The sequence below is a fragment of the Bombus huntii genome, chromosome 7 (assembly GCF_024542735.1).
Source record: "Bombus huntii isolate Logan2020A chromosome 7, iyBomHunt1.1, whole genome shotgun sequence".
NCBI lineage: Eukaryota > Metazoa > Arthropoda > Insecta > Hymenoptera > Apidae > Bombus > Bombus huntii.
Genome location: NC_066244.1, coordinates 14,338,330 through 14,354,027, shown reverse-complemented (window position 1 = coordinate 14,354,027; position 15,698 = coordinate 14,338,330). Strand labels below are relative to the sequence as shown.

The window sequence follows — 15,698 nt, the reverse complement described above, 5'->3', positions numbered from 1 at the left end:
GTTTAATCAGAATCTTGAGAGGAGATTCTATAGCAACTCAACGAAAATGCTACGGTAGTTTTAATAGAAATCTAAACGTATTCTACGGAAACTCGATAGGAATTTTCAGAGAGTTTTAGAAGAATTGAAGAAACTCTACTGGAACTTGGTGAAAACTCCACAGCAACTCTACGCACATTTCAGAAGAATTCTATTAATTATTCTTTAGAAGAACGCGTTACGTTAATTCTGTACGAATTCTGCGAAGATCTGATAGAAAATCTACGAGAGCTTTAAAAAAACATGACTAAAGAATGGAAGCTTCTAAAAAGTCTCTAGTAAAAACTAATAGCTTATAGCTATAAGAACTGTGTAAGAACGCCGTAGGAGTTGTAAGAGAACTGTACATGAATTTTCTAAGAACTCTATTGAAATTTGTTGAGGAATGCGCTATAAAGGAACGCGTGGATGAATGTGTAATAGAAATATATTGAAATAAGTATAAGTATAGTGTATACTGACCCAGATCCTCGTTCTAGCAGTGTTACATTACAGTCGAAGGTGATACGGAGCACGTCGATATATAATATTTATAGCAAAGGACATTACCAAAAAAATTAAACTTGGTGTGTAACTCTAGTTGAAAGTTACAAGAGATAGTCAATAAAAATCTACTTATAGCTCTTTGTTTCTAGACTTTGTAATCCAAACAACATTCATGTTCAAGGGCACAATAATATGAACCTCACTTTTTTTTTTTTATTTTTTTACTTCACTAAATTCTATTTTCTTCGTAATAGCGGTATCCAGGTAGTGGCGATACAAAAGAACGGCGTAGAGTTTTCCTAAAAGTAATTACTTCAATAAAATTTGATGTATATGAAAATTGGAAAGGAATTCTCTTGGGAAATTTGCCGGCTACCTTGCGGCAACTTCGCAAAAAATTCGCAAGATATCAATAAGGATAAATATTGTACAGAAAAATTCCATAAAATACTATCGAAGATCGTATGCGAGTTGAATGACAACAACTATTACGGTAACTCGATAAAGAATCGACAGGAACTCGATTCCGTGAAAATGTGAAAACGCGATACTCTCGCAGAGATACGATTTCACGTCAGTGAAATACATTCTTCCATAAATTTAAACTTTCACGCTACCAATATAAAATGATAGAGGACAAAATGGTCCGTTCTTTCCGTGTGATATTTTGTTCAATGCATTCGTCATTCAAAAATACGTACATCCGCTGGAAAGGAATAGCATGAAGGACGATTTTCGTAGAAAACAAATAAAATTAATGACGGATGAGTATCCTTGTTGAAAGAAGGCGTTGTTTTTTAAATACAGGGTGGTTGGAAACTGGTGGTACAGATGGAAAGGGAGTGATGCTACGCGAAAAAAAGTCGAAAATATAGAATAAAAATTTTAAAAATATTTTTTTTCTTTTTTTAAATTTTTCCATCGAGACAACGATCTACAATGAGATCCGTTATAACGAGACGTGATAAAGTGCACGCGTACCGAGCGAAAGTTCAAAGTCAATTTTCTGGAAAACAAAGCCTCAAACGAAAAATTTTTATTCTATATTTTCGACTTCTTTTTTCGCGTAGAATCATCCCCTTTCCGCTTGTACCACCAGTTACCAACCATCCTGTATTTCTCGTCTATTCTCATCGATACATTTTGCGTATTGCCCTGGTGAAAGTTCGACTACATAAAAAATCGTGTTACGAAACTATGCCACGCGTACAATTGTACAGTGTACGTTCTCTTAAAGAATAGAACATCTCTTGGTTTTATGTAAAACGCGATAATTCAAATAGCAAGGAAACGACTAATCAAACGTGATTTTATCTGTATACGAAATATACAAAAATTTGTGGTGCCTTTTACAACAATTACGAACGAGAAACACGACGAACTAAGAATCGTACGTGTTTAGACTTTACTGTCTCATAATCTAAGTCTCATTAAATTTTATACGAATTACGCGGGATAAATCTGAATCGAAATTTTGATTTAGGTAAGAACAAATACAATAGAAAAATTAATCTGTCTTGCGGAATTAGTTGAAGCAATGACTTCATTTCAAAGAGATCTAATGAATATGAATGAAAAGAGGTTTAGTGTTATCGATGTTATCACGATATACATAAAAATGATATTTTTATTGCAACACTGAATATATATGCCAGAATTCTTTATTTATCTCAAGATCTTATAATCTCTACCAGTCCTATTTATCTTTAAAAGTTCCAAATCAGATAATAAGTTGCTGAAAAGTTTTAAGAATTTCCGAATCATTTCTCAGATTGATCTTCGATAAATGACTTTAATACTCACGACCCTGAATATTTACAGGAAAAGATACAGCTCTAAATAAACCGACGTTAAATCTGTTTATTCTGTTAAAAAAAAAAAACTCCGCTTTGTCTGTTTCTTTATGTTACTTTAATTTCTGATTGAACAGCGACAATCGTGACAATTCGAGACACGGTAAGTGCATCCTGGCAAGATAAATTTTTCGCATCAAACGAAACCGCCTCGACACTCGTAAAAGAATTTATTACAGTAGTAGAAACTATTTTTATAGGACCGTAAACCTACGAATCTCCTCGGCATCGAACGTATTATGCTTTTCCTCCCTCCTGGTGATCGCAGATCGACGAACAATAAGTCGAACAATCACTTCGAAACCATCCAGGCGAATCTCGGCTACGTATGTTTCTTTCTTTTTTTCGTTAATTTAGCAACTGGCCAAATTTACAGCATCTTTCAAACCGGTTTCAAGTCTGTGTGTAACGAGATAGATTTCGATGTTTATTATTGCACATCGTTAATAAAGTTGCAAATGGAATCCTTAATTGATGCAGATGACATTTTTTAGGGGAATTTTGTATTTAATATATGGTCGTATAACCGGTTCTTGGCTTTGACATATTTATATAGTAGTAACTTTGAGTTTGGAAATTTTTAAATACAATACAGATCACTGTAATATGTATTAAATATAAATAAAAAATCTATATCAAGTTTAGAAGAAAAATACGATTATAGCTGGCGTACCGCTTACACAATATTTCCATGCAAATCTACAATATTTTTCATAGAAAACTTTCACAGGTAAAACTTCCATGACATCCTTAAATTCCTAAACATTCCAAACAAAACACCCTCATTTATCTTCCCCTTGAGAATTTCAACAGACCCTCATCCCTATTGTATTAAATCTCAAATAAATAATATTGTGCTACAGATGACTATATCGATTTATATTAGATTACCAACATTTGTTCCGTTCTAGATGTTCCATTCTCCGTGATAGAGATCAATAAACAAAAAAAAAAAAAAAAAAATTAATCACAAACTATAAAATACCAAAAGTCGTGTCATTTAATCTAAAACTATCAGTCGACTCTCGAAACATTACAAACCAGTCGGTCATTTCGACTGCCCTGTCACGTTTCACAATAAAAGAAAAAAAAAAAAAAGGAAAAAGATACAAAATTAAAGAAACGTTTCACTTACCCAGCATTCGAATAACGTTCTTCTGCGCGGAGCTTTTTCCTCTCCCGCTATCGCCGTAAATGGATCCAGCTGACAAATGGTTCCTCTTCGCAGTAGCTGACAACAGTCTGGATTGTCTTAATTTGAGCGCGATCAGTACATAGAGAACGGTGATGATCGTCATCGGCAGGATGAAGAACAGTATGGTGGATATCTCGAAGGCGCGTTCGATCAGATACCACTTGATGGAGCATTGAGCCGAGTCCAGGACCACCGAGCCGTTGCGATAGTCGTAAACGATGCCAAATTGAGCCGCCTGTGGCACGGCCAGGCATAGCGCCAGCAGCCAAATCACTATGACGAACTTCACCGCCCGGGACAACTTCGACATCGTGTGCGAGATAAAAGGATGACAGATCGCGAAGTACCTGAGAGTGGAACACGCGTTATTCGCCATTTTTCCATCAAGTTAAAAAAAAAAGAAAAAAAAAAAAATAGAGGGAAAGAACGGTTTTTGGAAGCCGCTTGTTAGCAGGAACTTTAACGAAGCCGACATTGTGGAAACACGTTAGCGAACTGGAAAATGGAGATAAATGTGCGATGATGGATGGCATGCTGTGTTCACTGAGCAATACCGGATGTAAATATTGTAGTTACTCTCGGATTTATTGTTGCACCTATCGTTGTACCGTGTCGGTCTTGGAACGTTTATTGTGTAATAAAGTGACTACACAAAAGTGCTTTCGCGTATCCTTCTTTTGCAACGAAGCGTCTTCTGGGCTGTATATTTCATTTTCATGGTGCTAACTTTTCGTAGATAGTACAAAATTTCTTAACTAATACGAATTCGTTACGATTGCCTCGAGTTCTCACTACTCTTACCTTTGCTTCTTTGCTTCCGTTTTGTTCGTTTAGATAAACGCGATCGTACATTTCGAATGCATAAAAATGCACAAAGTTAACTCCAAGATACGCTTACTTCTATATTCGTTCGTTTCAGCTAACGACAATCAAATTTGTGCAATTGCGTGGAATAGACGGCGTATTGTAGTCCTTCTTTTAAAGGAAACGGAAGGAAGGTGGGAAACAAAAGGGTAAAATTCTCTTTGTACAATAAAAAAATTTATGTAGAATCTATAATATTATAAGAAATAATTAACAGGGGCAATAGAAGTTGTTATTTTAAGTTTCAAGTTTACTAAGAATTTTCCAATTTCAATGCCAGTAGAAGGAAAGCCGTATTGCGGTAAAACATGTGATACGTATTCAAGGTAAATATTCTGATTTCTAGAAGAAACAGTGCTATCTTCAGTAGACAAGCGACTGTTACTTGCGTTTCCAAGAATATTCCCTCTTCGAAGGGAAGAAGCTTTTCTGTATCCAGAAAGAGATTCTGTCAACTTGTCATGATAGAAATTATTAACGAAGATGAAACGTTTTATATAAGTAAAGCTAGAGCAAACAGAAAAAAAGTAGGGAAAATGCTTCAACCCTCTGGAGTATCGTTTTTCCCTTAAAAAATGAAAAAAGAAAAAAAGAAAAGAAACATCGAAACATCACTATGAACATTAAAAAGTGCAATATTTTTAATAATGTAAGAACATTTCAAAGTAAGACAGAAAAACGATTCTAGCTGAGTTTAACAAGATATTAATCATAATTTGAGGAAGGTGTCGATCTGTTTCTTAACGACCGTTCCAGTGTATCTATCATCCATTTTATCACGATTTCCGCAATCATTCGTCATAGAATAGGGTTACAGCAAGATCAAGAAAGCAAAGATCGTAGCGGTTTACTTAGGCAGAAATAAGAGATAAGAAAAAGAAGGTCTCAGAGAATTGGACACGCTTTATTTGTGTCAACCAGCAAGGGTTACTTTAGACAGTTCTGGGAATTTCCGCGCGACAAGGGGATGACATGTAACTATACACCGTGAAAGCTTGACACTTTCAGGCGAGAACGTTGAAAAGGTCGAAAGCGATTTAATTTACGGCGATATTTATTGAGAACCTCGTAGAAAACTGTTACGTATCTGCGATTTTATAAATCCGTGATTTACTAGAAAGAAGATGAAAAATTTTCTGACGGTGATATTACACAAAAGAAAAAAAAAAAACAAAAGTACATGTAAGACTGGAAAATTAAAAGTAAGTGCTGCGAGAAAATTGAAGATAAAATATTCTTTTAATCCGTTTCTATCCTCCTTTTATCGTAAAGATGATATTAAAGAGAAAAAGGTTAACAAGCCTATGCAAATTTGAGATCGAAGATTCTCTTCATTTCTCATTATGTTAACGTCTTTAATTAAAAATTAATTATCATGCTCGGAGGAAAATTTTATATGCTACGTGGACAAAGTAACGAAAGCCACGTAAAATAGAGCTAAAAGCAGAAGTTTTAAAGTTTTCTTCGATGTTAGCTCATTAGATTCAACTAGAATCAAACATACGATAAACACTTATTATTCGAGTTATAGTACCATGCTAGAATAATTTACTTATAATTCTCAATGAGCATTGATTGTAAAATTCTTCCAAATAAAAAAAAAAAGAAAAACAAAACGATGTTAGCTACGTAAAATGAACTACAAGACTACACCATTTACTGAACTAAACACCTGGCGATTTAGATTGACGTTTTGAGGCGAACGCAACTGGTTCGATCGATCGTTTAATTGGAAGGAATGGTAAACAGTAAAAGAAGACTACAGCCGTTTGACGTGGTTCTTTAACCTATTCAACCCTCTTGATGTCTTCGAAAACCATCGTCCCATGTCAATAATTCGACAGGGTCGGGACTAACGCACAAACCACAAAAGATCTTACGTATCTTCGGAAACTTTAATTCGATCGTAAGTTTCTACGTAATAACAAATGAATGTTATTCAATTATGTTATTTCTTTCTGTCGTACGTACATTATATCGGGTATTTAAAAAAATATTGTTGCTTGAGTGCAAAGGAAAATCCAAGATAAAGGTAAATAATAAAAATAAAAACATGCATTTGTATAAACATTCGCAATCTCAGTTATCATTTTTAGTAGGTGAACAAATATTTCTTTAGATTCTACTTTTTAGTCGCTTCAATAACAAATATCCGAACGTTAACAAATTTAAATGTCTAAATAACAATGAATGGCAGTAAAAGCGTCAACTTGCACAAACATCCACGTCCAAGAATAACAAACAAGAAAGAGTGAAATACTAAATTTAAGAACAACCTACGAGTTCGTCGGTTTGTATTCTCAAGTGGATGATTCAATTCAAATTGGTTACAAACCTTTCGACGGTGAAGGCGGTGATGGTCAGAACGGTGGCGTTCGCGGACGTCTCCGCGGCGAAGCTTTGAATAATGCAGAACGCCTCGCCAAACACGTACGGGAAATGCGACCAGATGTAGCACATCTCTGGAGGCAGGCCGGATATCAGCAGCAGTAAATCAGAAACGGCCAAGCTGAACAGATAGTAGTTGGTGGCCGTGTGCATCGACTTGTTACGCGCGATCACAACACAAGTGGACACGTTGCCGATTAATCCGGTGAGGAAGATCACCGTATAGATCACCGTGATCGGTAAAACGATGTACAACGGATCCCGCCTCACCGTCGAACAATTTTCCTGCTGCAAATATTCGGCGATTGGTCCCGTGTAATTCTCCCATTTACCTTCAGAGGCCAGCGAATCTTCGTGACTTCCGGCCAACCTCATGCTATCTCCGATTATTATCGATCCTTCCGAACCGATCGACTTGTTCGACGAAATCATTTTTCTCCACCAGATTCCGGCTGATTCTGAGAGATTCTGTGCAATCGGGTAACGTTGACTAGCTTTCTGCACGATTGACTAGTATAGAATTAACTTTGACATTAATTAACGACGTTCGCGCTGCGTGCACATTTTAATCAGCGAAAGTTTCAGCGAATTTTTTATTCCATCGTTTCGATCGAATTCGAATCGCCTTCGTCTCTTTCGTTTAATTGTAATCGATGTGGTAGTCGATCGAAAGGATAAATCACCGCGTGTTCTGTTTGTAAATTGAAATCTCATAAGCTTCGGTGTATCACAAAGGTCTGTTTTGATGATCTGTTGACGATGGTACGAAGGATACAACGAGAGATAGGTTCGGTTGCGTCTTTCTTCGACATTTTCGGGTACTTCCAAGGAAAGAGGCGAACCCTTGGTATCCCTCGAGGACGATTAAGTCAATTCCAATCAATTTACCGAGGTCGACGCGAATAGATGGTTCGATCAGACTCGTCGTGGTGTCTTTATTATCAATCCACGCGTCAAGTGGTCTGCGAAGAGAGCTTCTTCTCTCTTGGTCTTCATTTAAACTCGATAAGTTAGCCTCGAAATTTTTATGAAGTCGAAGAATATTGGAAGATAAGTTGTTGAGTGTTATTGGTCGATTTCTGTGGTTGAAAGCGTTCGAATCAATTTGCGGCTTTAAAAATAGGCCGGTCGTTCGATCGAAACACAGCTGATCACTGTATCTTCAGGGACGAATAGAATATGTCGTTGGTCTTCGCTGAGACATATTAATAGAAAATCGTCAACGGGGCAGGATGAGCTTATTATGGTTGCTCTGGTCTGCTAAGCATCCAATCCACGTGTCGTCACTCGGAGATTGTCTTTCCACGATACTTCCGGTCTAAGGTGTCCGCCGCCTCGTTCTTTTTTGTAGTAGGTCTCAGAAATTGGATCGTTCGGTTTGACGCTAGTATTCCGTAAGATGGGTCTTATTAGAAAAAGTGTCTGTTCTCTTCTAACTCTTTTTAACTTATGAAAATGTTCTTTCAATTTTCATTATAAAAGTCCAACATTTTTTCGATGAACTTTACTTCAATTTCTCTTACGAGATTTTAAATTTTCACGACATCATTTTCGATTTTTATCAGGGACTTTTAATTTTCAACGTAATTTCTTTCGGCTTCTGGTATAAACTTTTCAATTTTAATAAATACAAGTCCTTTTTAATCTTACTACGAAATTTAAAATTTCAACGATTTTTATCCAAAACTTTTTCTATATTTTGTTATGAATTTCTTTCTGATTATGTATATGAGAATTTTCATATATCTAACCCTGGAATTTTCTTTCATTCAATTCTGGAATTTTTCAATCGCACAAACTTTACTTCCTCATTTTCTCTTTCGTTCGGATGGAAATGTTCGACGATTTCAATTTTACTTACCGTACCGTAATAGCAGGTGATTTTATTAATTACATATTCCAATTTAAGCGTCTAGTTGTCGATTATGTCATTCATCGATCAAATTAAATCTGAATCGTGTCACTGTAATCAAGTTCGAATCAAATCTAATTGTACACTGATCGTTCGTCTAATCGTTGCCTTCGATATACCTCGCAATAGTTTCGACTACTATTCTGTGTAATAGTAATTCGATTCTTGGTTGTATGTCATTAGTATCTATGACGCGATTAACACGCGACGCCGTACAAATGACTTGAGCGTCGTTTGATTATCCAACCAACTGTAAACATGCCTGAAAATGTTTGCACGTGCGAACAGTTTTGGCCTTTTCTTATTTTTCCTTCTTTGTTTATCAGAATAATCAATCCAACGTTATTAACGTAACTAACGCCAATTAATCGATCGTTATGTTAAATTTGTCCAGCTATCTTGTTTACTATGCGAACCGATTATTTCTGGCCTCGTTTCAATTGATCGCACGATTTCAATTCAAATCATTTTTCTGTCGCTTTGTTCGATTGAAAATCTTACGGAAAATGACTGAAATTGTGAAAAATACGAAATGTTAAAGAAAGTATAAAAATACAAGTTACGTTTCTACAATTTCTTTTCCACGATTGTTACGATACTTCGCCGATAAATTAGTATTAAAATGCTTCTAATCGATATCTATACAATTTTATAATTTATAGCTGTTATGATTGAATCCCATGCGATTTTCATCAATTTGTCTCGTACTACGCGACGGTAAATTATTTGATTTATCGTAACGATACGGTTCTAGCTTAAATTTCATGATGCTTCGTCTAGACGGACACGCACATGTTCATACTCGCAGATCACGATAATCTTTCATTACGTTTCCAATGTGCTTAAAAATAAATTTCATACGTCATTTAACTCATCTTTATGTCTTTTGTTACGATGAATTTAATACTTTCTCCACTATTGTTCGTTCTTCGATCAATTTCGAATCGAATGCTCGCTAAAATAATTTCGTCAATCAAAATATCGGCGATTATTTTCGCTGAAATTTCCTTTTAATTCGCGCCTTCAACGATAAATTAGTTCCAATTAGCTTCTACGTGCTTAGCTCAATTAATCTCAAACATTCTTAAAACTGAATCATTTTCGATCGTTCGTCAAAGTCAATCACCGTAAGATACTTCGCATTCAAGTTTCAACAGTTCCTTCGTACAAGATGATTAATTAATCGTTTCGTCTCGTTCGTCGCGCTTTTGTGTCGTTTCTTCTTTGTGAATTAGGAAAGTTCACTCGTATATGAACGGTTCTCGATTATTGAAAGACAGTGCCGAGTTGTAAATTGTTCGGAACTTGTGTTTGAAACAATTTCTTTGTCTAAGTAATTAGTCATTTGTTTTAATTAGCTTTTCGTTTCTATCGAAAATTGCATATTCTTTATAAAATACGGGATATCTTTTACAATCTTTTATAATATTTTTTTATTGTTTCTATGAATTATTTCTCTTACCTGAAACTTACTTCTGTGAGATCGTTGAAAATTGTTTCTCCTCTTCCAAGACTATCCATCAATTCTTTCTCTTCTTACTTCCTCTTTCAACTCCACTAATCTGTCAAACGCTGTATAACCTTCGTTTAGGTTTCTCTTCCTCTTTGTGATAACTATATGGTATACAATTATCGATTTTTGCACTTCAAATTTATATTTCTTTATTAATCTGTACACTTAGTTCTTCGTAACACGGTTCAGGTTAAATTTTAAGAATGATTATTTAGATTATTCCCAAGCACGATTAAATTGTTCTTCCTTTAAAAACTTATTTCAAATTTCACTTATTTCGAGTAGGATTTTATCAATTTTTAAGTAAACTGTACACAATCATCGTTAAACTGTTCGTTTCTTCTTCAGATTTAGTTATATCTTCTTTTTTCTGAAAACCTACTTGAAATTTAATATTTTTGTATGAAACTTAATTATTTTAATATTAAATTTTACAATTTTTAATTAGATTATTCACGATCATCCTCGAACTGTTCTTGTTTTTTTCTCAAAATGATTTATCTCTACCTTTCACAGATAGATACAGAACATCTCTTCAAATTTTTCATTGTTTCCGTCATAAAACCAATGAGATTTTCTTCAAAGTTACACTTCTCCCTCGAAGAGCTGTTTAATATTTTTCTCGCTTATCGCCAAGCTTCACCAACAGAAATAAATTTTTCTCGTCATCAAATTATTCACCGCATTAAACATCCTTTGAATTCGCGCCTCAATTCCAATGATCGAGCTTCTTACAACCACAACAATCCATTCACTTCCTTATCTGATTGATCTAAAAAAAAAAAAAAAAAATCCTGTTCACGAAATGCCTTACAAGAAAATGCTTTTCATAACATGCACAATTGTTATAATGTTTCCTCGAATAACTTCAAAAGAAATTTCATTCGTTTCTTTCGTTTCCCTCTGACTTGACTATTCCTTTATGTCAAAAAATCAAGTCGCTGATTATTAAAAAATTCCTCCGAACAATCTCAAAGGTATCGTTCAACTCAGCTTCGCGATAATTCTTCGTCTCATAAACCGGTTGACTCTAACGAAAAGAATTATACTCTCCCAGTTTCTCTGTTCGTTCGCGTGGCTCCCTTTCGTGACACGAACGCGATTAGAGCGCGGTTTGCGCGCGACTGAACATTCTTCGACAACGTTCGAATCGTCCACGCTTCTCCTGACCGTCGCTGAAATGGCGAACTGATTCTCCCATCTAACAGATTATTTCGAGCGCAAAATCAATCTAGCACGAGGTATATTATACGATCCACTATGCGTTATCTTCGATCGTCTCGTAAATGGTGTTGTCTCAACGGTGTCAAGAGAAACGCTACGTGACAATATTCCCGCAATAGGAAATAGAGCAAACGTATCTGTTTTATCTGCCTGTCCGTGATAATTGTTGTGTCAGTCTTTAATCGTGTGTCACTTAACGTTAATAGAATACGAGCATCTTCTGTAATTATTGATGTTAAGTTCGTTTCAAACGAAATTGGTTCAAGTCTCGATTTGATGGACGTTTGTTTCTCGATGTCTCTTTGGATTTTCTTTTCTGTTTGAATCGACGTTCTGTTCGAATCTAACGTAAACTTCTCCTCTTTTTAGGAAATAGTGTTGATTCACCTTGTGCGTCTAAGATTAACAATAAAATTTACAGATTAATTATTACGTATAAATTTACAGGAAACAGTACAGAGAAGTACAATTAATTTATTATTGAATAAAGTTGAAATTAAATGTTCAGAAAATAAATTGGCTGACAATCAAATTGGTAAAATTCCAAGACGAATTCATATTCTAATTGATTCAATAATTACCATAAGTTGCACCAAAAAAAAAAAAAAAAAAAAAAAGAAGAAAAATACTGACGAATTCAATGGAACAGAATAAGCTGACGGTGTAATAAAAATGATAGATGATGTCATTAAATTAAGCGAATAATTCTTTTCATTCTTCCCCTATACTTTTGAAACGTTGCTGATGAGCACAAAAAATTGTAGAGTACCTCGATGCTAATTAATCTCTTTCAATATTCACTATAAAAATCCTTTTCCTTTCTCAGACGAAGTAACTTTACGGTTAAAATTGAAGAAAAATCAATATCATTGGTATTTATGACGTTCACGATAAACGACAGAAACTATATGTGTACCCGCACGAACTTTTACAGAGAAGCGATATTTATATGAAATTTCAATATCTCGTGTCATACGTATCGTTGAATCGTACATAGTACAACTTGAGAGTTATAAAATTCTACATCGATGAACAATTTCGATTCACTTGTTCTACAGCATCGGTATGAGATATATAGCTATCCTTTTTTCTTTTATTTTTTTTTAACGCTTCTACACTTTCTACGCTTTCTTTTTTTCGCGACTCTTTTATTCTCGTCTAAAAAGGAAAAACTACCGGTATTTCACACTTTTCATCGTGCATTTTCCCTTCAGTCTTTTTTTATATTTCTTCGAAAGACAGAAAATATTCGCGTATCGCTCGATATAACTACACAGAAAGAAGATTTTTATCCAGAGATCGCGCCGTTTGTTACAGAATTATATAAAATGGCTACTATATTACAGAGCTATTTGTAACTTACAAAGGACACTGTGGTAAATTTTTTTTTAGATATTTGTCGACCACCACGAGAGGACAGAGAAAAAATAGAATTCATTCATCGGTGTAACGTACGAAATTAGCAGATCTATTTGAGAAAGATTCCAAGATACTCGATTCATTCGTGTAATTTGTTTACAACCATCTAAAAAGAATAATCCTCGTGAATCTCATTTTGCTTACATCGTATCAACCATACAATAGCGATATGAAAAATAAAATTTCTGCTTCCTATACTTTGAGCTTCTGATTTACAAACATTCTACTAGGAAAAATAATTCCTTTGTTGGAAATATCAGATATATCGTATCGATACAAAACGCATATGGAATAAAGTGTATGTTGAAAATCGAAGAAAATATCTTCAACACGTATCTTCAACACCGTTGTACTCTATATAATAATATAATAAATATAATAAATATTCTATGTAAGATAACTCTTAGTTTCTAACAATTAGAAACAACAATGTAGATAAGGAAGAGACACTCATTTAAAACAAACTAGAAAGGAAGTTACATTTATGAAGATAATACTGAATTATCGCGAATTGCTCTTTTTTTTTACTTGCTGACAAGGAGTATTATTCTAACTGAAGGAACTCCTTCTCGTTGAGACAGTCCCTAGCAATGACAGTATGATGGGTACTTGGGTGACTTTAAGGGAACTCTGTTTTTTACGACCCTTTCTTTGCACAGTCTTCGGAAGGAGATAGAGGAAGAATACAATAGTCGCTGACGAGCTACTCTATCGCACGTTTATGAAACCCTTAAATTACCTAATTGTTGTTCTGGAACCATTGACGAACGAACATAATCACACCATATTAGAATAACACTGTTCGCCACACTTATTGTCAGATCGAAATCAAACAGTCTGTCCACCGAGTGTGTATTTGATGTTCCACTTGAGAACTTGAGTTTACTGTCACGGGAATGACACATGTGGTTTATGTTAACCAAAGAAGAATTCTTTGTACGAAGCGTTTCGTGTTCTATTCTACAAGATAAATAGAAAATTAGGTTCCATTCACGAAACGAAGAAGTCTGAAACGGAGAATTTGAAGAATTAAGAATCCCCAACTTCCGATCAATTCTTAAATTCTACGAGAAGTTGTGAAGATAGAAAAAATTGCCGAGATCCAATGGAATTCTCGAATCTGAATAAAAAATGCAGAAACTTGCAAAATAAAGACAAGATGAGAAACGAGTGAAATATTTATTTTTCGCAGCTTCCACGAAAATCCTTTAGAGAGCTGAGACGATTTGTTACGTGTCTTATATATGTTGAATAAGAAATTTCCCATACATAGTACCAACTCCACGTTACATTTTACGAGTTAAACTCGTAACAGTTTTGCAGCTGTGATCAAATTTCCAAGGAGGAGGAAAGAAAACCAACAAACTCTCTTATTAAATAGCAACTATTTTAAACAACAGTTGCATTCACAGAAAACACAGGAATCCTACAGTGCTCCAAAATGGTTGGTTACATGTGAAGTTATAAGTTATTGCACGTAGCGTTCTCCTTACTACCATTTTCCAAACTTAAAAACTTCCATTTACGAAACAATTCTCAAGGAATCCCGAGAAATAAGAAAACTCTTTCGCGACGTTCATAGAAATCTTACAGAGTATCAAAATAATTGTTTCTAAATAAAAGCTCCCGGTATATACTTCGTATACTCTGATTTCACGTTTCACGTACATCTTAAATATAAAGTAAACTTCTACTCACGAAGGAATTCCAGAAGAAAGAACAACTGACAAATAGAACGGAAATTCTGAAGAGCGCGAAAACAATTTGTCACGAGTGTTGCAATTTTACCAAAGAGCTCTGTGTTCTACCTTGAGACGTATCGTCTTCGTCTTCGCAAGGAAATTTCAAAAGAAAGAACTAAGAAAAATCAGCAGAAACTGCCGTGTAATGTTAGTATTTAACATTTTCAATAGCATGTAATGAAAACAAAATAAGAGTTTAGCGTTGATACTTGAATAACATATTTGCATAACATTTAGTAACTACGAAATAGTTTAATATTAATATTTAATATTTACGATTTTTCACAACACTCACAGAAAGCACAAAAATCTGAAAAGACACCGAAACCATTAGTCACACGCGTAGCTCACTAAAGATACCTTTCGCGAAACGAATTCGCCAATGAACTTGAGTCTCTTTCCAAACATTGATGTTGTTCGTCAGGAATCGACAAAGAAGAATGTAATGGAATATTTGGAAAGATAAGAGACAGGTTGGCGATTTTCATGGATGTTGGCACAGGCAGCGTGTTTTGGAATCGACCGATGCCCACGAGAACTGAACGCGTTCTGAGCGTGCGGTGGCGGTGCTGAGAATTTGAAAGAAGCGTCGTTAGGCGGTCTTCACAACAAAACGCGCTGCCTTCGCACCTGCGTCTTCCGCCCCCGGCTGACTCGATACGTCGCCACGTGGTTCAGTAAATCGTATTCCAACTAAAGCAACGAAATAACGAGCAACGAAATAATGAATCGTTTCCTCATTGCTTCATTATTCCGTTATTTTATTCAGACGAAGCAGATTTCTTTTGTCTTACGATCAAATAATTTTCTATTTCGGTTAACACTGGCAAATAAATTTCAAATGAAAATTAATTACATTCACGGATACAGAGTAATTTGGATTTTAACATTAAGTGAAGCCTCGAGTAATTGTATTTTGCGAATATTCCACTTACAAACAGTTTAGTCGAATTATTTCACAACGTAACATGCATATAACATTCCCTCGGAATTTTTTTGAATTTTAATTCCAATCAACGTCTGAATTTGTGTGATGACATCGATGTTTCTTCGCACCAAATAC

At 35.1% G+C, this 15,698-nt stretch overlaps 1 protein-coding gene and 1 long non-coding RNA gene across 7 annotated transcripts in view; both read right to left on the bottom strand.

The window, feature by feature from the left end:
• Positions 1-10,487, bottom strand: part of LOC126867427 (pyrokinin-1 receptor-like) — a 30,574-nt gene extending 20,087 nt beyond the window's left edge. For 2 of the 5 annotated variants that reach the window (XM_050621859.1, XM_050621863.1), the window contains exons 1-3: positions 10,200-10,487; positions 6,773-9,247; positions 3,514-3,920 (exon numbers count right to left, since the gene is read on the bottom strand). In XM_050621859.1, the coding sequence (XP_050477816.1) occupies positions 3,514-3,920; positions 6,773-7,257 (892 nt within the window). In that variant the 5' untranslated portion in view covers positions 7,258-9,247; positions 10,200-10,487. The remainder of the gene's footprint in view (positions 1-3,513; positions 3,921-6,772; positions 9,248-10,199) is intronic. The other 3 variants (XM_050621860.1, XM_050621861.1, XM_050621864.1) reach the window with 3 other exon arrangements.
• Position 10,488: 1 nt separating this feature from the next.
• On the bottom strand, positions 10,489-15,193 carry LOC126867435 (uncharacterized). 2 transcript variants are annotated; one of them, XR_007690300.1, is made up of 3 exons: positions 14,931-15,193; positions 10,758-11,022; positions 10,489-10,628 (listed from the first exon to the last, which is right to left on the bottom strand). It is a non-coding gene; the product is annotated as an uncharacterized LOC126867435 (long non-coding RNA). The 2 variants fall into 2 exon arrangements; XR_007690299.1 differs by having other exon boundaries at positions 14,996-15,193.
• Positions 15,194-15,698: the final 505 nt, after the last annotated feature.